Source organism: Ischnura elegans, chromosome 4 (assembly GCF_921293095.1).
Source record: "Ischnura elegans chromosome 4, ioIscEleg1.1, whole genome shotgun sequence".
Classification (NCBI taxonomy): domain Eukaryota; kingdom Metazoa; phylum Arthropoda; class Insecta; order Odonata; family Coenagrionidae; genus Ischnura; species Ischnura elegans.
Window position 1 is genome coordinate 113,774,873 of NC_060249.1, and position 25,207 is coordinate 113,800,079.

The 25,207-nt window shown below is 36.5% G+C and overlaps 2 protein-coding genes across 5 annotated transcripts in view; both read left to right on the plus strand.

Moving 5' to 3' along the window:
- Positions 1-23,558, plus strand: part of LOC124157902 (neuroglian) — a 254,597-nt gene extending 231,039 nt beyond the window's left edge. For all 3 annotated transcript variants that reach the window (XM_046532974.1, XM_046532976.1, XM_046532977.1), the window contains 4 exons: positions 3,806-4,019; positions 4,138-4,241; positions 6,043-6,181; positions 19,327-23,558. In XM_046532974.1, coding sequence (XP_046388930.1) covers positions 3,806-4,019; positions 4,138-4,241; positions 6,043-6,137 — 413 coding nt within the window. In that variant the 3' untranslated portion in view covers positions 6,138-6,181; positions 19,327-23,558. The remainder of the gene's footprint in view (positions 1-3,805; positions 4,020-4,137; positions 4,242-6,042; positions 6,182-19,326) is intronic.
- Positions 23,559-23,826: 268 nt separating this feature from the next.
- LOC124157907 (protein shifted-like) overlaps positions 23,827-25,207 on the plus strand; it is a 33,238-nt gene continuing 31,857 nt past the window's right edge. The window contains exons 1-4 of one of the 2 annotated variants that reach the window (XM_046532987.1): positions 23,827-24,528; positions 24,615-24,712; positions 24,789-24,933; positions 25,019-25,162. In XM_046532987.1, the coding sequence (XP_046388943.1) occupies positions 24,390-24,528; positions 24,615-24,712; positions 24,789-24,933; positions 25,019-25,162 (526 nt within the window). In that variant the 5' untranslated portion in view covers positions 23,827-24,389. The remainder of the gene's footprint in view (positions 24,529-24,614; positions 24,713-24,788; positions 24,934-25,018; positions 25,163-25,207) is intronic. The other variant, XM_046532988.1, reaches the window with a different exon arrangement.

A 25,207-nucleotide genomic window follows, 5' to 3' on the forward strand; every position in this document is an offset into this window, starting at 1 on the left:
TATTATCTGCTTATTTTATTTCGTATAATAACGTGCACTATCGAATATCATGGGTATTGTGCGTATTATTTTCTGTGACAATGAAGGAGCGCCATTGAGTTAGAGTATATACTTTTTTCAAGAACTAATTAAAATGGATTGATGAAGTCTGATATCAATAATATCAGTTGCTAAGGTGATTGCTATCATATTTTTCAAACTAATCAGAATTACAGCAGTTTCTGTCGTAAGGAATTCTTTATTAGTTAATTTCTGTTTCCTAGGGTACCTGTAAGCCATTTCATCTTTACTGAAAGTTTCTGTATGATGCCTGAAACTCCCCTAATTTTTTTCTGAACCTGGTGTTAAATTCTGACTTATAAAACATTTTTTATGACCAGAGCAGAAGGCATTGTCATTTGTAAGGCACTTCCTCAATCTCATGAATACCCACATTTGCTAAAGCAGGCTTAGTTATAGTGAAAATATAGGGAGCATGTATTATTATTGTGCCTTAAAACAAAATTAAGGAACACTTTTGGGAAACACTTTGATTAAAATTTGTTTTCATCGGATGTTAAAAAAAAATGTACTGTAGGCAAGATCTTTTGGCAGACTTGTAGTTCGCCTGTGCCCCGGGTGCGGTGAGGCAAGCATGTAACCACATTTCTGCTGAAATTTAAAGTCAACAAGTCCCCGTAACATTGTTTTTAGTATGAAAATGTGCAATTGAATAAAGCAGTAAATTTATAATTTTGAACCTCGCATCAAGTAGCTGAAGTGTTTATTTACTGCCTATATCACTCCAAAATCAACCATAATCTGTTACTCTATGTATCTGCAAGGTAACCATTCATGGAAAACATCACCATCCTGCCAAATTTACATAGTTTGAAAGCTAAATTTCTTATTTAATATTGCCTGGCAGTGTGAAAAAGGATTGCATTAATGTTATGCGTAATAATCTCTTTAAGTTCACTGAAATATTTTGAATTCTGCTTGAAGGTTTGTTTGGAAGAGTAAGCAGATGACTAGCAATCTGTGATATCATGACTTTATCAGTCCATTGATTGTTGGAGACGTAATTGATTTGATTAAAAGAAATTACTAGTGTGGCAAAAAGTAATTCAAGGAAAGAGTGTATACCTATATGAATAAAGCTAAGCACCTGTCCTTCCCAGGGAGACTGCTATGTTTCTGCCATGCATAGTTTTTTTTAGAGCTTTGGTGTTGTTTTTTATTGCAGTTAATTATAATTGTGATCATTTTGGATTAATAATTGTATGGTGGAGGTGACATTTATAATAAGCTATAGCAAAAGTTGTCATTGTAAATTGTGAATTTTTTAAAATACTAATTGTTTGTTACTGAGTGGTTTTTATCATCAGTTTTTCTAAATCTGTGCTTTGTTTGATTTTTGCTCATGATTTAGTACATTTAACTAACAATTCAGTTACTGGTTGGGGTTAGTGTTATAATATTTTTCAAATGTTTACGAATATCATTTATTGGATGTGTTTAGGTAATATTTGAGTGATAGATATTATTCCAAAATGTTTCAATCAGACAGTTAAATTTTTATTTTGTGGTAATATACAAGCTGTGGAGATCAGATGATTGTTTTCTTATCGTTATTATGTATTAGTGCGTAGACTTATCAGCCCCTACAATCAGTCAGAACTGGAGTCGTACCTTCTCTAGTTAAATATAATGGTTAATGCACTGATTGAGGATGGTATTGCATCACAATTACCGGCTTGTGGTATGTGACCATAACAGTTTAGTTTCTACAATGATTGATAAAAATATGTAAGGAGCAATACGAAGGCCGTTTATATATAATCTCCTCTGAGATAGATGGTGAATTATAGCCTCTAACCTTCCGCTGATGAAGACAGCAACCATTTCAAGACTTCAAGAATATGAAGTTAGATGCTTAAGAAGAATGAGATAATGGTCATGGTAAGTATTGATTATTTATTTTTTTTATTTTTATAACTTAGCTGATATCAATCATATTTTCTGCTACTAGTATTTTTCATTAATCAGATTTCAGCATCATGATATAATCTTTGTTTCCTGTTGCTAATATGTTATGTTTCCATTTAATTCTCCCCAATGAAGGTATTTTTCTTCTCTATTAGGATGGCATTATGGCGCTGAAGGTGGAATTTAATTGAAAGTGGAAGAATATCTGAAGAGAAATACTCAGCCAGCTACAAGGATGGCATCTTGTGGTTGAATTTAATCCCCCATGAAAAATATTTTCACTTGAATGTGATGGAAATTGTACTCCATATTTCTACTGAGATATCAGTTTAAAATACTTGCTGGTGCTATTTTCGTGCACCTTATATTTTTTAACGCTGAAGTCTGGAAGATATAGGTATGCAACTCTGGACCCAGTGAATATAATCTGAACAAGAAGCAGTTTGGCTAGTTTTGCTTCCAATGAAATAGTGAAGAATTTAATAATGCCTTAGAGGCATCACAAATGTCATAACTTACTCCGCCTTGATTGAGGGCAATAATTTTTTTACTGTATGCTCCAAATCCTTAATTTTTATCACCAAATCGCATAATGTTTCAGAATACTTGACTATTAGGAAGCAATTAAACAAAATATGTGGTAATAGTTATTACCACATATTTTGTTGTTTTGGCATTTTTTTAGGAGCCATAAATTTTTAAAATGTTTTAAAAATTGTTTTTACATGCTGATGAAATCATAGACATGTGGAATTTTATCAAAGCTCATAATAAAAATTTCATTATATCAATTAAATTTATTCTCTCTGAGGAGGGGGAAATTGTACTTTGCCATCATTTAACCTTGTAAGTCATATATTATTCTTGCTAGATTTTCAAGCGTGTTTCAGGTGTTCTGTGCTGTAAAATGTGTGAAATAAATGTTTTTGGACTCTCGTGATTTTCGCCTAATTTTCTGGTGTAGAATTTATTGAAATAATTGTCATGAAACAGGTGAAATCAATTAAAATATTCTTTATTTGTGACCTTAAAATTACCTAGAAAATGGTTTTTAGTAATATTTTAAGTTCCAAAACAGTTTATCATTTTATTATTTGTATTTTGCGAGTGTTGAATATAATAGCAGCTGAATTTAATATGCTAACTTGCGATATCAGTATTGCTCTATATGTTGAACTGATTGTATGGGACTGCAAAGTCATTCCAGTATTGAACTTTAGCATTGGCCACGATGTAAACATTTTATTGGATTGTTGAATACTGTCATATCTTTGATGGCTTTGTTCCAAGTGTTTAGACAAAAGGGGAGCTACTTGTGGAGGATAAGTATGCTTTTTAATTAAATGTCCCTAAATACTTTGGTTGTTATTTTTTTACCCCAGGTAAAGATTTTTTTCAAATTATTTTATAGCTGGAATGACATTATTATTTCGCATATATTTATTAGGTAGCATTCATAGATGTGCAGTATTATTGAAATTTTATAGGTTCTGATATTTTCAAGAGCATGACACACACATACATAGGTTAATCTGTAATTCTAATTATCTTGCAACTTTTTATTGCCAAATGATGCTGTGTAGTGGATGGGTATGAAGTGGTCCTCGGTACTTCCTTCTAATTCACCAGTTTAATGAAGGACCTAATGGCATGCCCTGCTATATGCATAAAACATTTTTTGTCTCGTCGCTTCTCAGTTTGTGTCCTTATTAAAAAGAAATATGTACTATTTTTTTTTTTTTTTTTAATGTTTATTTTGTGTGTTTTGATTGTTATAATTGGTTGACTTATTTTTTTATGCAAGTTTTAGCTTACAAATCCTCTTGTGTTTATTCAGAGGGTCCCATGATCCAGGCCAAAGAGAATGTTGCCACTGCAGGCTGGTTCATTGGTATGATGCTAGCTATAGCATTCCTCTTGCTGGTGCTCGTGATAGTTTGCATCATCAAGCGCAACCGGGGTGGAAAGTATGCCGTACACGAGAGGGAAGCTGCCCGAGGTCGAAATGATTATCCCGAGGAACCTGGTGGTTTCCATGAGTACTCTCAGCCGTGAGTTTTTTTTTTCAAGATTTCTCATTTGACTTAGAAATTATTAAGAAATATGCACTAAATTATAGTCTTGCTTGTGAATTTGATTAAATTTCTTTAATTATGGTCATTATTTCAGGCTTGATGGAAAATCTCAAGGTAGAGGCTCGATGAGTAGTGACCCCAAGCAAGCCCCGGAGAGCGATACGGATTCAATGGCTGAATATGGGGAGGGTGACACAGGTGAGGCATTTGCATGAATATCTCTTAGATTGTAGAAGTCCCCATGGAAAACATGATTGAGGTGATTTCCCTAATGGATTTTATTATGCAGGCTCGGAAATTGAAGATACTGGCATAGAAGCAGCATTAAAAATCAATTAATTTTATTTAAAAGCAGACACATTTTGATCCTTAATATTTGATCCAGTATTTTTCATCTGGAACTTTTTTTTGTCATTATTATCTAATATTTTAATTTTGATTATATATTTCTGTTATTTTTAAACATTCAGTTTTGGTGAGCAATGTTAGGTTATTTGTAGGTTAGACAATGTCCTAAGATTGTTTTTACTTGATCTTGCATCTGATGTTTTGTCTGTAGCCAATATAATTTGGTGCCATTTGCCAAAAATTTATGCGTACTGCATATGTTCAGTGAATACATATTTTGTCTGTTTTTGTTTTCAAGTTTTGTTGCACTGTGGAAATTTCTGATTTAGTTGACTTCACCTCTTTTTTTTTGGGAAGGGCTTTTATTTTTTTGGAACTACGTATTTTATTATTATTCCAAAATGTAGGGCTAACCAGTATCATTGGCCAATGTCTTATATCAAAAGACTTCTTTGTGAGGAAGTTATACTTTAAACTATTGTTGGAAGCATACCTAAATCTTTTGAATGAAAATACAGCAGACTCCCGATTACTCGGCTGCTGTATATCCGTGTTGCGGATTATCCGTGCATGATTTTCACTCTCGCTCAATATTTTCCGCTATCTTTATTTTTAAAAAAATGGTACGCAAAATCACCGGAATTACTGCATTAACGCTAGTATACACCGGGCTTATTATATCCGTTAGAATCCCCTTCGTAAAACGGAAGTGATCGTGCGCTAGCTGCATTCACGGGAGCACCGTGATCCTGTTTTCCAAGCCTTGCAATGCGAGACCGCACTCACTGTGTGATCACGGATACACGTCCCTCAGCAGTTGCAACCCGGGCAGCTTGTGGGAGACGCGACTACGTGGCGTGGTGCCTGACAGTGTTGTTTTTGACATCGAGCAGTGGTTTTGAAGCATTCGTGCAAACCACATTTCTGTGTCCGTGATCACACAGCAGCGGATGTGTAGTTTTCCAAACTAGGCCCAAAATTGAGCATTAACAATAAGAGTACAACCATGTTATCACTGCTAAAAAGATCGCGAACTGGCGGAGAAAGTTCTCAATGAGTCCGGGAAGCACTCTTTAATAACAGAATAACTGCATAAGTAATGATATATCGTTTGTTTTACGTAAGTTATGAACATTACAAGACATTAATGTGAAAGTTTGGCTTATCCCTGTTTTCTGATTATTCGTGCCGTCTCTCCCCATCATTAGCCGGGATAGTCGGGAGTGTGCTGTAATTAGTTTTATTCAAATAATGTATGCAAATATATATTTATGAATATCATGTTTTTTGCCCTGTCGCTCATTATATTTTTGGAAATTTTGGTTCATAATTACTAAGTAAGAAAAAGAGAATTGTTGTTATTTGATAATTTTGAAGCTAGGCTGCAGAATTTGTTGTGCTATTTTAAGAATGGTTGTGAAGCAATTATTTTATTTTCTTTTGGTTCAATAGTTCATGAATAGCTTTTTTTCTCGCTCACCATTTTTTTTTTAATCTTTTCAGTAGCATTTTTTGTTATTAAAGTTTTTGTTATGATTGATTATGCTTGGAAAGTACATATAGCCAACAATTTAGATCTTTAGTTGCTGAAATGGATTGCTTATTTTCCATTTTTATTGATTTGTGCTTCTTTTACCCCACTTTTCTATAGAGGGTATGAATGAAGATGGTTCATTTATTGGGCAGTATGGTCGGCACAAGAAACCGGAAGAGTCCACGTCAGCAGCCTTTGCCACTCTTGTGTAAATGGCAGCTTGAATCTCATTTCAAACTGAAGTGTCTTGCAGAAGGTACTCTATACTGGTTTGATGGGCACTATGAATGTTGTAGGAATAATTTTAGTTGTTGCATAGCAAACGTGATATCTTATAGGAATATGAATGCATACATAAAATCTATTGTGATTTTTTTTCCAAATTTTTTTACTGAATACTTTTTCTGAGAAACCTAAATATTTAGTTCCTTTTTTTTACCAATTATAATGGTATAAAATTTTCCATTAGTTTTTTGTCATACTTAATTGATTTTAAACATTTTTTACAAATAATAATTGGTTTATTTGTTCAACTGAAGCGGAAGAATTATCTGTGGGTAGTTTTATGTGGTATTTGTTACTTTAGTGAATTTTAGTGGTAATGCAATAGTAAAGCTAAGTAATGCATGGTGGTGATTTAGTAAGCATAGAACTTGAGTTTACATGTTTTTTTTTTACTGTTGAAAGAACATCAGTGTATAAGTAATCAAAACCTCAGGGGTCACACATTAGCAAAAGAATAATATTATCATTTAATTATTATTTGGTAAGCCCTGGTCATGAGGAAATTAAATGGGTGTCATAATCGATGAAAACTATTTTGTATTTACGAAAAGGGCCTTCACCATTTTCCCTTTGATAGTAGATGAATTATATTTGGAAATTGAATAAAATTTTGTAAAATATATAGGAGACTGCAGTTAATATGTGAAGGTGAAAACTGTGTGATAATTTTTTTACGAAACATACCTGAATCATACTAAAGAATTTTTCAGTTATTCTTCAAACACAGTGCATATAAGAATTTCTTTACATCTATTTTTGAGTCTTTGAAAAAAGCTTCTGAAAATGCTTGGTCATTGTTGTCGTGAGGTAGAACTTCGCCCTGTTGATTTGCAAAAACCATTTTTAATGCTTTATTGTGCCGCAGTAACCCTTAATTTTGCAATACATGATCTTTATAAGGTAGTGTTTTCATCTGCCAATTACAGTGGAACTTGGTTAGTACGTTCCTCCTTAGTACGTTTTCCTCTTTAGTACGGCGATTTCCATCGGTCCCGGTACCATCCGAACAAAATACAGGCAAAAGTATTTGGTTAGTACGTTTGAAAAAATTGCGCTTTCCTGGTTAGTACGCTCAATAGCTTGCTGTGACGCAACCCGCAATTCGTTCTCTAATATCTTCTTAAAGGTCGTAAACCTCCATTAACACACATCTTTCTTCGACCGTGATTTATCCAAATGAAATTTTTGTGACGTGATGAATAATAAAATGCGGTTATTTTTCGGGAATGTCTGACTATGAAAAACTACAGCCAATGAGAAGCCCCAATTTTCCCCACCCCTAGCTCCTCGCCTTTGGAGTGCCCGCTGCTGCGCACAAATTTCGCGAGTGCTCAATTGTTGCTATTGCACGAGTTATCATGATGAAGAAATGAGTCTTATCCAATTCCCACTTTATCTAAAGCAGTACTGCACGTACTCCGTAAACTCGACGTCGAGTACGTGCATAGTTTTCTTGACTACCGTTTTGGGAGCAGACGATGCTCTGAATCTCCATGCGAAGCTTAGCTTAAAAATACTTGATCTCGGAACGGAAGCAGACGACATTAGACAAATATTGAAAGTAAATTTCAACTATAATACAAAATCTTCTTGTAATTACGTCGTAATCTAATAATCCTGTGTGTTATCAATCGATATATCGATCGAACAACAATCGATATGGTATCATTCCAGAAGCGAATGTGTACGGCTGTTGCCGTAATTTTAAGGTCATATAATTTTGTCCAATTTTTATGATTTATAAAAACAACATTGACATACTCAGGGTTGTTGTCATATTCTCTGAGAACGCTGTGAGAAAGAAGAAATGACTTAGCATCAGTTGTCCTCTTTCTATAAGTATATATATATAGGATAAATCACGGGAGATAGACGCCGTTTTCAAGTAATTGTCTTCAGGAAATCTATGGAACATTGTGATTTTTATTCACATGGTATTGTTTTTCAATCTAGCGCCCATTTTCTTCATTTTAAAGGTGAAAAGAGTTCAGGAAGGCGATCCTACGAGAACTACCGATAGTAATTGTAATTATGACGACTTTTCCACAGATTGCCATTGCCCCAACTGTTATTATTTACTTTCCTCGTTAGTACGTTTTCCTGGTTAGTACGTTCATTTTTTGTGGTCCCTTCAGAAACGTACTAAACAAGTTCTACTGTATTGTATTTTCTTCTAACCCTGGTTAGTAGAAAATGTACCATTTATTTTAGTTGACCCTTTTTCATCTTACCTGTTAGTTTGCACTCTTGGATGCGTCATCTCATCCACTTAGTTTGTTGCTCATTATGTTTTTACGAGGATATCAAGATATAATAGCAGCAACGGAGAGATAATTAGAAAGGCATTATAAGAGTGCTAATTGTACATGGTAGTTCAAGGAGCCACATAAGGTGGGGGGAAAAGAGATTGTAAGGTGATAAAAATAGACACAGTCACGAACACATATTTTTTCAATTGTTTATTATTGAAGGGTTTGTAGGTCATAAAATTGGTATCACTCTTAAAATTTTTAAGACTATTCAGTAACGCCTCAATGCTAAATCAAGTTTTTGTAACCACAAAAAGTATGTTATTTTGGTGTCTGAGCCATTTTGCCTGGTGATACCATTTAAAAGCTAAAATTCCTCAGAGTTGAAAATTGGAGGTATAAAGATCTAGATCAGAACATCCCGAGTCTCAAACTCATGCCTTCCTCAAAATTTGAGGGTATGTTTTTCTTGTTACTGTTGGGTCTTGAAGTTGTTCATAACTAGAAGTGGCACAGGCTGCATTAGTGCTGAATAGTTTGCAACATTCTTATTCGGGGAAATAGCCAGACTCCAGTACATTGAATTGATGTCAGCTGACGTAGATGCCAATAATTACTCTTATTTACTTAACTATCTTAGGTAGTCTATAATAAGTGTTGCTTATGACTTTATTCTCGGGAAGTGCATAAAAAACTGTTCTGCTCTCTCCTGCATTTGTGCTAGTACTTGGATGTGTGACAAGCTGTATAGTATGATTATTATTAATTATTTTATAGGTTAAAGGGAAAGAATTTATTATGCTCCAGGGAGTAATGCTAAACCTATATTGGGAAGTATTGAACACCATCATGTCTTACTTTTTTGCTATAGATGATTGAGATGATGTTATAGTGATAATTATCTTAGTTTACCTGTACCTTGTGATGAAGTTACTCTATGGGTGAGTTAATTAGCTCATGAGCATGGGAGACTTTAAATCTTAGTCTAAATATTTTACCTAATTTAAGGTCTGATAGAAATTCTGTTTAATGAGTAGTGCAGCTTAGCATAATTAGGTGCCTGTGATCATTTTGTTGTGCTGTATAGCTCTTACATCTGTGATAACCAATCTTCCTCCTCAGCATTAATACCATGTAATTGTCAATAAAAATGGGGAAAAGACTCCTCGCCCAGTATTTTTTGTCATGGGCACTTAATAAGCTAATTATGTGCATTGCTTTTAATGGTTGTGAACCATATATGAAGCGGCACCGCATTTAAGTTGCTGATGGGAAATTATCACTGTAATTGTTAAACTTATAATCTAGTATAATCTCTCCCTTTTGAACTTTGGCTCCTTTAACTAGATTTTTATCTCATAAATTTGATGCAGCAGTCAAGTTATTGTACTATTTCACCCTTCTTCATAGGTGTTATTCTACAAAGGCTGTAGTGGCACTTCTGATTTTTCCATCTGCTTCATCTTCATGTAATGGCTTGTTCTCCCCCTCCTGATGCGGACATACAGTGGAACCTCGTTAAAGCGAGTACGGGCTATAACGACACCCCCGCTATTACGAGAGATAGCCGATGCACCGTCAATTGACCCTATAATAAGCGTGTTAAAAAATTCGTTTTTACGAGACCCTTTCGGTGTTGGCTCTCGCCATAGCGAGGGTTTCACCGCCGGAAGACTTTCATGAAGACTCCTTAACCTCTGTAATTGCTAGCGATCTGTTAGAAATGAAGTTAATGGAGTGCTCAGTCTCAAATTTATGTGGTAAACTGTCGTTCGATAAATATAATGATGACGAAACAATGCTTTGCATGATTTTTATTCAGTGCGGCGCTTATAAATTGTTCGAATAGTTGGTCGTTATTTGAGTAAGGAAATTTAGTGATGCAAAAAAACATCGCCTTTCGCCTGGATTTATGCTTACGTTTATCGGATAGATATTTATCTGTCGCCGCACCACTCCTGTTCCTGTATATCTGTTCGCAACAGGTATATTGGCTATTATTTGCTCCACCTCCGGTAATGCGACAATTCGCTATAGCGAGTGTTTATTAGTGCACCGTGGGGTGTCGTTATATCGAGGTTTCACTGTAGTTAACCACAGGCTTTCTTTCTTCTTGAAATAATCCTCATCCATGGCGGCGTGAGATAAACTCCCAAGGAATGGCAGTGATGACTTGTCTCATTCAGTCATACTCGCACTTGCCAGTCAATTGTTTGCCCAATTTTTATGTAGACTGCTTACAGCCCGATTCAAAAGATTAATCTTAATATTTATTCAAGAGTGTGATTGGGTCTCCTCTCAATTCTGTCATCAGCTTATACTTAAACACTACATAATACCTCTTTTTCAATCCCAGCACTACCAGCTCCATATATCTCATTCAAAGCCTTCCTTTGGTGTTCTTCCCTTCCAATTGTCCTTCAATGATTGTTTTGTCACGAGAATGTTGCATTCTCAAACTGTATTCTTGAGGTCATTTGTCGGGTATTGCATAATGCAAATGAAACAAAAGGCCTGTGATTTACCTGTGTGTGGATATACACCCATGCCTCGCTTAGTGCAAGGGATGCGTTCCATGAAGTCTTTGAGCTAATCGAATATGCGTTGTACGAGACCTTTTTAACCTTTTCCCTACTAAAGACGTAAATATACGTGTGGAAGTTTCTTGACCCTGGAGACGAAAGCCATATATTTCAGTCTGAGATTTTCCTGACCAAGAGAATGGAAGCCGTTATATATACAGTAAAACTTTGATTTTACGCAGTTGGAGGGACCGAAATATGGGCACTGTGTAAAATCAAAGTGTGTAAAATCAAGAGTTGGTATTGAGGAGGAGTATAGTTTTCAGGATAACACTAGCTCATTATTGCTCGGAAAATGAAGCCTAATAATCTTATTTACTCAAAAGCAACACCAAAGATGACGTGTTACCTTAAGAGAAACAACTTTGCATTCCTGAACAGTGTTTCCCATGGTTGAACAAAATGGTTGAAATGCCAGCATTTCTGGCACTAAGATTACTTCTGTTACCTAGGAGAAATTTCGGAATGGTGATACTAAATGGTCGCAGAGAAGCTAATTTTCGAAAATATTCTCATTAAAAGCAGTTTTCAGGATATCCGTGTAACCACCAGCAGACAAAAAAAGATTGGAGATTGAAGGAATGAGATACCTGAGGATAGTCATCCAAATTAACCCCATTAACAGGGAGCAAAATTTTGCTAATACATCACAAAGGCTTTACACCCTGTGGGCCTGGGTTCAAGTCCTGGCAGTAGCAGAGACTTATCAGAGATGGCCCTATCCCTACTTGAGTCTAATATGGAGGGCACTTCGAGTGCACCACTCTGTCCATCAGATGGGAAGTTAAGTCCTGGTCCCTTTTGAGCTTATCATTACAACCTGGCTAATGCCAACATAGGGTTCCTATCCCCCCAGCCCTTACTTCATGGCGCTAATGACCCCAGTTGTTGGTTACCTCCAAATAGCATACCATAGATAATACGGAGCACACAGGACCCGGGATATTCGGAAATTCAGATTTTTGCTGTGCTTAGATCACTTTTTTTAAGTGAGCTATTAAAATGACCGCGCAACTGCCGTCATGCCGCCCGTGATGAATAAAAAATGACTAATAGTCCTGAAAAATTTTCCTTCTTTATAATTTATACGCATTAAAAAAGCATTTCCCCATGAAATTTTAGCATTAGTAGATTGACTCTTCCGGGAATAGCTTCTCTGTCGGCATTCTTCCGCGAATTCAGCGCCGGTACCTTCGACTCTCAAGCCGTGTGACTCAGCTTCACGTAATATTTTGCTTCCCCTTATCTGATAACAACACCGGACACTTTTTGTATTTCGATTTAATGGTGCTAAGCCATTCCTGAGTTTAAAGGGACTGCCTTATCACTCACGTCTTGAATTTGACTTCAACGATTACATGACGATTGACGACGCGAGTTATTCTCCGAGGGCATTAACTCCCGTTCCGTTAAAACGCTTTCCACATAGCGGAGTTAAGCTAATAGCTATTCAAGTTCCAACCATGTTTAACTTAAACCGTCTGACAATGAGATACAAGTTGAGTCGGTTCTGATAAGCGCGCAGCGCAAGCAATTTTTCCTCGCCTCCATTTGTCCCGCAGATGTGGGGTTAGCCTGGGAATGAGACAATGCATGCTGCTTTTACCATCGTGTTGAATCACCATCGACTTACGTCCATACTAGAAGTACTGAGAAGAAGTACATCTTTTTTGGATCACCTTGGAAGCCAAAATTTTGGCACGGGAGTATTTTCAACGACTCATTTCGCCGTTATATTTCGCTGGGGCGACGGAAAACATAGCGTTGGCAAAATTCTAGAAAGCCTTGCGTTGGGGATAGATATTCCGTAGCTCATAATTCTGGATATAAACAGCATCGATCAATAAGTCGAATAATAAACGAAAGGTGATAATGTTAATATCTCCAGCGATCATGTCTTAATCAAAAGTAGTTACGCATACATGGCGATTGCCGTGTGTTTTAGGTTTCGATATCCTTCTACGGCGAATTTGAACTAAGAGCGACATTCGCGTTCGTAATGGAGCCTGAAATATTACTGAGAGGGCTCACGGGGAAGCAATAATTAGATTCGCGATGTATTTAGTTTCACGCTCAACAGCGCGATGTCATTTCAACCGTTCCTGTAATCATTTCTGCAACTCATTGAGACGAAATAATAACCTAACTGCATATTGCTCTAGTCGGATTTTCAAAACAAGCCGAAAGACAACTGCGTAAAATCAAGATTAGCGACCTCTTAGGGACTGGGGTTATGCTGCGCAAAATCGAAAAACTGCGTAAAATCAAGAAAAGATGTAAAATCGAAGTTTCACCATTGCAATTCCCTATGCTTTCCGGCCGGACTTGAGTGCCGCTGCGTAAAAACGAGACTTGATGTAAAATCGAAGTGCGTAAAATCGAAGTTTTACTGTATATTATAAACGAAATTTTACGATAAATATTAACTTATATCTCAAGTTATGTATAAACATCAACATGGAAATTTTTTCTGCATTAAATGCATTAATATTGACCTTAGAACTTCGTTTAAAATTTGACAATGCTCAGAAAAAAATGAGGAATTCAATTCAGTCTGCAATTTACGTGCAAGCAACAATTATCCATGTGCTAAATACATATAAGCAATACATAAGTTGACCGTGAACCAATGCCGCAGGTATGGTCGTAAACCCGGAAAGGAGGGAGCACAACTACTCTCGGAGTCCGAGATAATGCAGAGTCCCAGCAGGGAGGGGTCGAAAAATGTTCCGCGTGACCCTTCTTAACGTACAGGCATCCCCCGAGTTACGTAAGAGATGCGTTCCGGCAGACTATGCGTAAGTCGAAATTTACGTAAGTCGAACCTTTGCGTTGGCGCTTCAGAAATTGCTGTATAACAAGTTGTATCGTACAGGAATGAGCGCAACCACATACGCCACCACATCCATCGCTAGAACTGCAAATTTTCACGTTGATTGCTGACTTGGGATTTATAAGCGATTTTTCTACAGAAATTAATGAATTTTCCTGCGAGGAATGACAAAAATGGGTCACTTTGTTATTTTTAGCACGTAAAAAACTCTATAACTATTCGATATTTTTTCTACCATAAGTTGTACGAGCGAATATCTACTTCTTCGCGCTCGCATTCGAAAATTAACGTAATCATTTGAAATACGGTTATCGCTTACGTAAGTACGGATTTACGTAAGTCGAGACATACGTAACTCGGGGTATGCCTGTATGTCCTCCAAAAATGCTCCGTACCACGAGAAAGAAGAGTCTCTTGGGGCTCAGTACAGCAGTCACGCTAAGATGAAAACTCCGCCATCTCGAAAGGGTTAACATGGGGAAGATAAGGATGTGTTCCTGGTAGCATAGGTCTTGGGTATCGAATTTCCTATAAACCATATATTTTCTTATTAATGGGCTTGGATAACCTTATTTATGTAAACATTCGTAGTTTAAAGATCTTTAAAGGTAGAAGGCACGCATTCAAAGACATTTTTTCCTGTTAAATAATATTTGTTCCTGCTTTTGAAATTCCTTCCTGTTGTGTGGGTGGGCTGACATCTAGGAGAAAACATGCTTGCTCAGGGGTTTGCAATGCAATGCCCACAGGTGACGAATTTTGAAACCAGTCTAAAAATAAGTATTGCATCACCCAGGTCCTTTGTATTGAAGCTACATCAGAGATGTCTCGGAGCAATCACTACTCTTACTTCTTTTATAGATTCAAATAAAGTCACAGATTTTGCACAAATAACTGCCTGTGATAGAGGAATATCATTAGACCATTTATGATAAATCCAGGCAAATAAAGTCTTTCCATTTTTTAAATCGGCAATGAACTTCGCATACGCAGTGACCATTTGGCTTTGCATGGCAATGGATTTCAACGAATCTATAAACAAAGAATAAGATTTGAGGCAAGAAATACTATTTATATGTGTAAAATGAGAGTAATTTCTTGTGTACTTAGTGCAAGTTCGCGTTTTATCAAGAGAATGTTAAGGCTATTTGATTAGGCAAAGCAGCGTTGGGAAGTTTCCCCGAGCAATGAGTTTGCACTATATTGAAATTGTGCTAAGCAAGGCATAGGTGATGAAAATTTATTTTCTCTCCCAATCCCCTTCTATGAACATGGGTGAAAAAAATTTCTTTTACCTAAATAAGAAATGCTCTTCCTGCTCGTCCCTACCTTATATAATGTGAGTGATACTAGTGGACCCAGTAAAGATTTTTATTTGCTACCTTATGCATTAAACTTGTTATAAATTAAAATTAACAGTTTTTTCTTTGAAAAGCACTCATTCAATATGGAACTCAATTTTCATATGCATTTAGTTTGATATGTGGCTAGAAAATTTAATGTTTTCAATTGCCATTCCAAGTGTTAGCCATTTTTGCAAACCCATCAGTAGGGACCCTGAAAAGTGATACAGTAAACTCTCGATTTTACGAAGCAGGATTTTACGAAGTTTTCGATTATACGAAGTGATAGTGCGGTCCCGGCGAAAAGCCAATGGTAAATACATGGTGCTATTCGATTATACGAAGTTTCGATTTTACGAAATTTTTTGAATTTACGAACCCCGGATCGGTCCCCAGGAGCGAAAGGCATTCGTTTTTACGAACTATGGCGAAATATTTGTCAACAAAACTAGTTACGCCGGCGTATGTAGCTAAAAAAATCAGCGCTTCCAACTGTGGTTCATCAAAAGTGTGAAATCGTAAATGATAGTGCAACTTTGGAGAGAAAGTGTTCGCCTAAAACCTCACGGTGGGAAATTAGGGGAAGTAGGAGTTAAGTAAAATATCGCGACTGACATAATGCCTCTATTTACGTGCCTATTCGTAAACATCGCATCGACAATACTTCGTAGTTTAACATGTCAAGAAGGTCGCGCGGGGTATTTCGTACACTTCTAATTAACCCTTTGCACTGCTGTGAACGTACCTTGTACGTTCGCAAGGCAGGCTGCTGTGAACGTACTTCGAAGACTATTTGACTACTTTTCGCCGAAGCACTTCGAAGGGTCCCCAATCCGGGACCCTTTCCTCGACGAGCTCATCCTCGCTGGCCCCTCTCTTCGACCCTCCGAGCCTTTCTCCCCAAAAGTGACCGCTCTGACTGCATTTTGAAAATCTATCAATCAATGCCATCATCAAAAATAATTGTTTGCATCGCACTCCTGCCAATCAGGCTTTTAAGTACGTCTCTGAACCGTGTTTCTGCGATGAGAAATAACGATTTCGTTAACTTTGCTAAAATGGCAAAGTTAATACAATTGCCATTTTTCATTGCAGGAACACGGTTCAAAGACGTACTTTATTTCCTCCAGTACAATCGCAAATTGCTGGAAATCGGCCGGATTCCCTTTGATAGCGCATCGTGAGGATGTTCTCGAGGTTGGTAACTGATACAACTTGCCTACTAGAAATTCTATTGCTATAATATCGCGGCTATAGTTGATTCGTTGCGTTATACCTTCAGGAAGCTGCAGCGGATAAAATCACGGAGGGTATTAGAGGCTTAAAAGATGATTTTGAAAAATTCTTGGAAAAAAGCTGGAAGAGCACAGCGCGCAACATCAAACGATTAATATGCCATTGACGATGATCTCCGGGCTTGCGACAATGGGACGCCGGTACATACGTCGGAAGAAGCAGCGGCTGGGACTAGTCAGAATAGCAGTGACGACGAAGATGAAAGTGAGGAAGTAATTTCACCAAATAAAAAAGAAGTACAAGCTGCCCTCCAAACATTAAGATATTTTTATCTGGCTAACGAGTTAGGTCCCCAATTTCATTCCCATTTATGCAAGTGAGAAACCATGGTGGAAGCGGCGATGGAGAAGGGCAAAAAGAAAAAATAACAGATTTTTTTAGTAGTATCTTTTCGTGTATACAATAGCCTTCCTGAGTAGACAACTTAAATATCTTAGTATTGGGTTCTATTAACCACAAACTTATTTTTCAGGCTACTCGTAATGAAGACGCACTTCTAACTCTAACCATGAACTTTCTTCTCGCGCGTCTCCCCGTTTTCCCATGCCGAGAGATCTTTCTTTCCGAAGTCTTTGTTTACTTCCTCCCGCGGCCTTCTGCTGATCTTGCTGACACCCACCTTATGCATCCCAAACCCCTCCTTCCCCAGCATTTCCCATTCATCCTCCCCCCTAAGGTTACGGAGCTTGAGTGCGTCGTAGAAAAATACGCCCCCCAAAAGTAGACTGAGGCAGAGCTGAAAGCCCTTTCCCCATCCTTCTTTCTCCTGCCCCTTTCACCCCACCATAAGCTGACCGCTTCCCAGGCAATCCCCCTCCCACTCTTATTCACCCCACCCACTGGGAACGTTCCCCGATTGTGGAGAAGGGCATGGTTCATATTTACCTGCAACGGGGGTAAGTTATTAACCGGAGAGAGGCTGAAGAAGTATCTTCCACTGTCGGGGAAATAGAGCTGCGCTTATAATTGACTCTCTTCTTCTCTGCTGACGTTTCAATTGAAATTATTTTCTTTGCTCTTTCCTCACTATATTTATTTACGATTATGGCGCGACTATTTTTTAGTGCTAAAGCTAAGAAAATCTTTTCTCTACGTCAATGATTCTTTGCATAACTTTCAATACGGCGGATAAAGGGACACGAAAACTAAATGAGGTGAATGTGCAGGTTTTTGCGTGTCATTTTTGGGAATCCACGCAAGTGAACCAATACTTCACACACGTTGAGAAATGATGAAACATCTCTTGTAGGAAAACAATCAATGCGAAAAATAACGTTTCTCTCTTTATTTCTCCGATAATGGAAGATGTTTCTCCTGTCGTTTTCCTGTTGGAACCTTGCTCCTGTCGGCATAAAAGAAGAGAGAAATACTATATGAACATAGCACTTCACACCCGGTATGAAGAATATGGTCCTGATGAAGAATAAAGTCTTTCGTAACAATGTCTGCTAAGATGACGGAGCACAGTATCTGGACAGAGAACTCAAACAGAATTTACTTCAAATATTCGCCAGAAGATAACCATATCCTACGTAATTTATGATCGTAACGGAATGAGGCCCTCGTTCTTCTTTTTTTTCTCGTCACTGAGCGATAGAGGGCGACATAAATGGCGGTTAGGCCGGCTGCCGCTAAAATTCCGTGGGTGCTGGAAACAAATATATATCTTACGCGAACTTAATAGTTGTTATTCGCTCCTAACCACAAATTTATAACATTAAATTCTTATAATAAACTTTGCAATTCATTATTTGATTACGTTTTCTAAAACTGGTCGGGAATTTCTTAAGCGATCGTTGATGTTGAAGTATGAACGAGAAATGAGAATTTTATGGTGGTATAATTATTTAACGATCTTTCACAGCATAAATCGATAACAAAAAGCCTTTTCTATGAATAATACCGAGAATAACCACCGAAAACATTTAAATAAGACCACTAAAGACAAAAAACGGCGGAAGAAACAAAAGCGAACATTTTTTCGTGACTTATGAAAAAGGTTTGAATTTACGAAACTCGATTTTACGAAGTGCCAATTTTCCGGTCCCACTGACTTCGTAAAATCAGGAGTTTACTGTAAATAAACTTGTGGGAAAGAGGTGCAAAAATCATTGCTCCAGCAGTTTAAAAATTGTAAATGTCATGCTCGAGTGTCGAAAACATGTACGAGTATTTGCATATCTATTAAAAACGACCAAGAATCGTACTATTGGGGGGAAATGATGTGAATTACTCATTCTACATGATCTTTGATCAAATTTTTTTCCTTAAAGATGAAAAACATGATCTATATGAAGAGAAGTTAAAATAATTTTCTAGCAAATAGTTTTTTGCTATCAAAAAGTGCAAATACCCAGTTTTCTTAGGCATCATATTCATCTGAAATTTCTTTGTTCATTTTTAAAACTTTAGTTACTGTTTATCACTGTCTTTTTTTAAATTTGTGGATGCAGGCTCTCTTATCCTGACATTGTTAGTTGATCCTACAAATCTTGTCTCGCTTAACTTGTGCATGCTAACCGAGTACCTACTTGGAGTATAATCTCCTGGCATGTTATAAGTTTGTGATTTACTGATAGCTATGTGCTACAAAACTGGACATGTATAATATAGTTTTTGAGGGTACTAGTGTGATGTTGATTGTGGTCTCTGGTTTATTTTGGATTAAGAGTATGTGACAGTCTCAGTAGCTTTAGTTTTCACTTTTTAAGTGTTTTCAGTAACCTAGTGTTAATTTCACTCCTGGTTTTGAATGATATTTACCAATGCAAGTTGGTGTAATAGGTTTTTTTCTCTTGTTTGTTTGGTTGCAGGTCGTTTTACGGAAGATGGGTCTTTCATAGGGCAGTATGGAGCTGGAGGTGGTAACAAGCGGAGGCCTGAAGAGCAGTCTCCATCAGCTATGGCCACCTATGTTTAACTGATGGAAGAAACCAAATTATAAGACAAATAATGAAAAGGGAAATAATTTGCTGGTCCTCTCATCCACAGCACTTGCTGTTTTCTAAGCAGATAAATACTCACCACTTAAATTTACTGCCTGTCCATAGTTGGTGATGGAGTGTCAGATTTGGGTCAAATCGTATGCATTAGCTTTTGAGTGAGGGTGGGGTGTAGGATAAGGAGACACTTCTCAAAAAATGTGCAAATATTGGAAGCTGTCCTAACATATTTTTTTAATCCATTACAAAATCTCAGTAGTATTAAAACCTCTCTTTTTATGTGGAAAGTAGTTCTAGCCTACTTTGTAATTTTTTATGTTTTAGTGTTTTTTTACTGTTGTGCATAAAATGTGCAATCACCATGTTGATAAGAACTCCAAATGTTGTTAAGTAAATTTTCTTTTGCGATTTTTCTTTTTGTAAGCTATGGCTAGCTTTGTCCTTGATGAGGTGAGATATCATGAATCTCATAAGAATCTTATTTTTTATGTTAGCCTGTTTTATCTAAGAAACTGCTATTTTCAATGCCATGGATGTGCCCTAAAATGCGTTAGTTAATGAAGCAATCTTTTTATGTGCTTTGATAGATTTTTTGCAGATTTTTCATTTTTTTTCAATGAGCGAAGCGAGTATTCTTGCATATTGTTAATGTTACTAATTATTTAGGTAAGTGTTAACACTTAGAGGGCTAAAGACTTCATATTACGTCCATAGGCATTTTACCTACAACAGTGGGAGACGCAATATTATGTCTTATCTTTACTGCCCGGATGAAACATATTTAAAAATTTTCAACATCCCACGTATGGGAAAAAAAGACAGAATTAACATCAACCCAATAATAATGAGTAGGATGTTACGAACTGATTTTTGAAATTATTGAAATATGGGCCCCCAGGAGCGGAGGCACTCCTTAAAAACAAGTTACCCTCAAAGTGTTAACTACCAAATGTTTGGAGCAGTCAAAATAAGGATAATCAATATAGATGATAAATCTTTCATTTGTGCCAGATGGCAGCTATGGAGATAAAAAGGTTAAAATGAATCATTTTGGTTAAATTGATTAAAATGATCTTAATGTTTAATATTTGCTTTGTTTGCAATATTGTTTTTTTTTAATGCTGCTCTGAGATCATATTACAGAGGTTTTTCAGTGGATATTTATATAGTAATAATTTAAATGAACCTGGTAGGCTGATTCAGTGGGTTGGGTATTCTTCATTCATGAATTTAATGTTAGGAATGAAGATGACCTTACCAAGTGATATTATATGGAGCAATTAATGATGGAACACTTCATTTGTAACTTTTTAGCTTCTGGCTGTTAACTATGGTACCCAAGTGGCTCTTCCTTCGTCCTCAAATAAACACTGCCTTTGTAGACGATTTTAAGAAGTTTTGTGTGTTGTACAATATGCTGTATACAGGGTGGCTATGGATGCGAAATTACTACAGAATTGCTATGCTCAGGGAGAGATAATAGAGGAGAGTAATTATTTTTCATTGCAAGTACCTCTTGAATGTTTTCAAAAGTATTATGTCTTTATAATTACCTCTGCAGTTTGCACATTTTATAGCATCCTAAAGTATTGATTTTGTGTGGCTGTATCAGTTAAAAGCAGACTTTGCATTTTCACTAATATATCATCTGATGTTGTTTAAATTGTGTTAATATGAAAGTATTTGGCATTATTTGAAGCAGTTTTCGCAAGAATTTTTGTGTGTTATTGTGTACCATTGTGAAAAACTGGCCTTTTCATATGCTGAATGTGAAAAGGAATATTGAGTAATGAATGATAATATTGTCCCTCCAGCTATATCTGACCTTACAATACTAATGAAGAGTTAACTATGGCGAAGTTGGATTCATTGTGTTGAATGACTATTTCTCTCTGTGGGATGAAGAGTACTCAGGTAATTGGAAATAAGATTTCTGCAGCCACCCTGGATACTTAGCTTTCTCTGTGAATTTTCAAGTATTTACTTTTCTATGATTTAGCTTCAAAAGCACTTCAGTAGTACCATGAAAAAATATTTTGAGGATTTACCTTTGAGTGATGAAGGTTTAGTGCTCTTCTTTGCATAGTTAGAATTTAGAAAATGGTGTATGTGTAGATGTGCCAGGACCACTTAGTGAATTAAAAATTCTTAGTCAATAACCTACATGTAATATAAGTATGTGTGAATCAACTTTGGTGAGTAGTTTCTTTATGTTCACTACTCTACATCACATATTTCTGCCCCACCCTCTTCTTATTACATTCCTTCAGCTAGCATTTTGTCTATTGGATAAATCTCTTTTATTGTCATCACTTTACACTGCTCCTGCATCTCATATTACTTTCATACCCATGTTAAAGTTTTGTTATTGTACAGTAAGGTTATTACTGTTTTTACTGGCTCCAAGAAAAATGTTGGGCTCTTAACGTGGCTACTTATGCCATTTTGTAAGGAAAGTACTCTATGCCAAATTTAAGTGAATCTCCACCGTGAGTGCATATTGGATACTATTTACAGTTTTCTATGTGTAATCCGTCTCTCCCAATTGTTATGCTCAAGCTGTGCTGTTCCTTTATCCATCTTTTCTGCACCTTCTATCCTGTTCTCATTTTTGCTAGTGTGATTGTTTGTGAATGGAAGAGTTGCATGCTTGTGAAGCTTTTTCTGTGTACATTAATATTGAATGAGGTTTCATCATTCTGTGTAAAAGTGTAAGTGCACAAGAAAGGGTCCCCAAGTAAATTTTGCTTGTTGTCATCTTTTTATATATATATGCAAATATAGATTATTTAAAAAAGTGCAAGAGTTGCTTATGGTGGTGATTGATCGTTCAGTAATGGCTATGCATATTGGTAAAAAAATGTTTTGGTAAATACTAGGAAAACTTGTAGTGCCATTAGTTTTAGAGAAATTGACTGACACTGAAATTTAAGCTACATGCATTATTTTTATCCAGAGATGAAATTAATAATTTGGTTGAGCGTGGCAAAAAAGTCGTATGACTGATTACATTGCTGATTGCATCCTTGAGCAGTGACTCGGAATTTAACTTTTACTATGTTTTAAACATCATCTTTGTAAAAAAAAGGAAAATGTGAAAAATGCACCACATAGGGTACATTAATTAGACTTCTTTGTGACTGTGCTTGTATATTTTGTACGATGTCATAAAAACTTCTCAAAGAAATGACAGTGGCATCAAAAATTTAGATATTGATTTTCAGTAGTAAATTTTATTTGCATCACTGCCATTATTTTTAATGTTCTTGGATTTGATGAAATTAAAATAATTATGCCTCGATTATGAATGCTATTATCATTGCACAAGTGCCTTACATAAGGCACAGTTGTATCACTTTGACTGGTTAAAGAAATCAGTGTGATTTATTTCAATCACATATTTCTGTCAACAGAATTTCTTTCCATCAAGTGCACAATTTTGTCTTATGTATAATTCAGCAAATGGTTTTTGGGAGAATGGAAAACCCATCTTTGAAAAGATAGTGATGTTGCTATTTCTGGATTAAGAACAATCCTGTATTTTTTGTTTACGTTCTTATCAGTGGACAGCTACTCTCATATGGAAGTTCATGATACAATTTTTTATGCATCTTTTATGTCAGATTCTATTCTTGTTTTCTATTTATTTAATGAAAAATTGTAAGATTTTTATATGCAATTTTATGTGGTTTATTATTTCAAATAATTCATTTTGATCGCTGTATTTCATTTTGGTTGTGTTTGAAGACAGGTGGTATTTCCTTTCTGATTTTTTTGTGAATGCAATGAGTTAACTCATAATCAAATATTTTATTAAGCTGTGATTCTCAGTGAAAGGTGTTGAACCAGGGTTTCCTATTCTACAGTTGTAGAATAGGCGCTGTAAGCATTCCTCCTTTAAAATTGCCTATGTAATGTATGTTAAAATATGGTTAAAAGTATGTCAGTAGTTCTTATCCCTTGCTAGGGAACAATATGAAATCGCCACTTCAGTTCTGTAGAAGCTTTGCAAGTGTTCTTTTTCTATTTTCCGGTACAAAAAATCTGTAACTGAGTATTTTTTTTATGTTTTCAGCGTAAATATAACACAAAAATCTTTGTAATTGTTCTTTTATTGTGCCCTTATTTATCCTAGAAGTATGCATCTCCGTGCTTCAGAGCATTGTTTGTCGGAAATTCCCCAATGCGAAGCGTTAAGGCCGGCTTCGGCAGAATTGCGTCAATTGGAATTGTCAGTTTGAGAGACCGGTTGTGTTACTTGCATTTTTTTACTTCGAAGGCACTTCTCCTTTTGCTTTAATGCGATGGCTACTTCCCATTGGCTTTTCGCTGTTGGGACATCGATGTGTTTCGAGGTCACACCAACCTGACCCTCCCGCCCACCACCTCCTGACAGCCAGTTCTTTACGGTGTATCTTGTTACCAACTCATCCCGTTGGGTATTACGAAATGGGATTCGATAGATCAAAGCGCGGGGACTTGTTATTTGCCGATTATGCAACGTACACAATTGAATGAATGGAAGAAAAGCGGCAATACACCTTATTGGTGATCCTATCGTTTGATACCAAAGCTACGTTGCCAGGACAACCGCTCATCCAGATAATTCTACCTAACAACATGGTTGCAATGCGCAATATGCGTTCCTGAAGTAATGACGTTTCTTGGTAATATTAACTCTCAATCATGTCATTGTACGGTCAACGTACTGTATGTAGGGATCTAGGGGTTGTTTGAATAAAGATCTGTATCTTTCTTGTCATCTGCAGATGTGTCGTTGGACGTACGAATAGATTTGGCGATAGCAAAACAAGGCTACTTTTTTTTCTTTTGATGCAGCGAGCGTGATTTATGTTGCTGTTTAGCTGTACCGATCTCGATCAGGTTCACCGTAAGCAGGATATACGTCCTTATCGCCCTTTCAAGGATTCATCATGTGGCAGACATGGATGCTGTCATTTCTTCTGCTTGGAGAGGTCACTCGAACTTCCAGTCGTGGGAGTGTCAACAGTGGAGTTAGTGGAGACGACTTGTCCCTGTGGATTGATCAACAACAAGTAAAAATGTTCAGTGGTACGATGCTTCATTACCCGTGCTTTCGATTTCTTGAACTTAATTTAAATTTTAACTTGTCAATTTAATTTACTTTATATTTAAAGGATTTGCAATGAAAATATATGCTATTGTGGATGGACATGTTTTGCCATATATTCTCGACCCCAATTTTGAAAAATATTTGCCGATTATACCTTCCGAAGTAAGTACATGATAGTTATATGTCTTTCCTTTAAGTGTAGCGTGTACGAATTTATTGAAATAGTTTTCTTTTCAAGGTGAGTTACGTAAATTTTACGTGGAAATCAGGCGGGAAAAAGTACTATTACAATTTTGATCGTCTACAGTCGTTCGATGAGAGTATTTTGGAAGCACCTGTGATATCTGTGAGAACTGTTGGCCGAGTGCCTCGACGCCCTAAAGGTGAATACTTTATTGTTTAGACTTGGATACATATCGTTGAAATTTTATAATTTTCAAGTTAATGTATGTTGTGTTTATCGTCAAGTTTTCAGCGTCTTTCTTCCTTGTTCGGGCAATAGTTCTGGTATAGCGTCATTTGGCATAGGCCTTTTGATTGAAAGTAGGAAAGGAAAACCATTGCCTGGTACACCTCTTCGTCTCAGATTGAGGAAAGAATGTGCACAGCGAGGTAAATTTACTTTGCATTTTTTATGTTTTGTAGAGTGGCTTTATA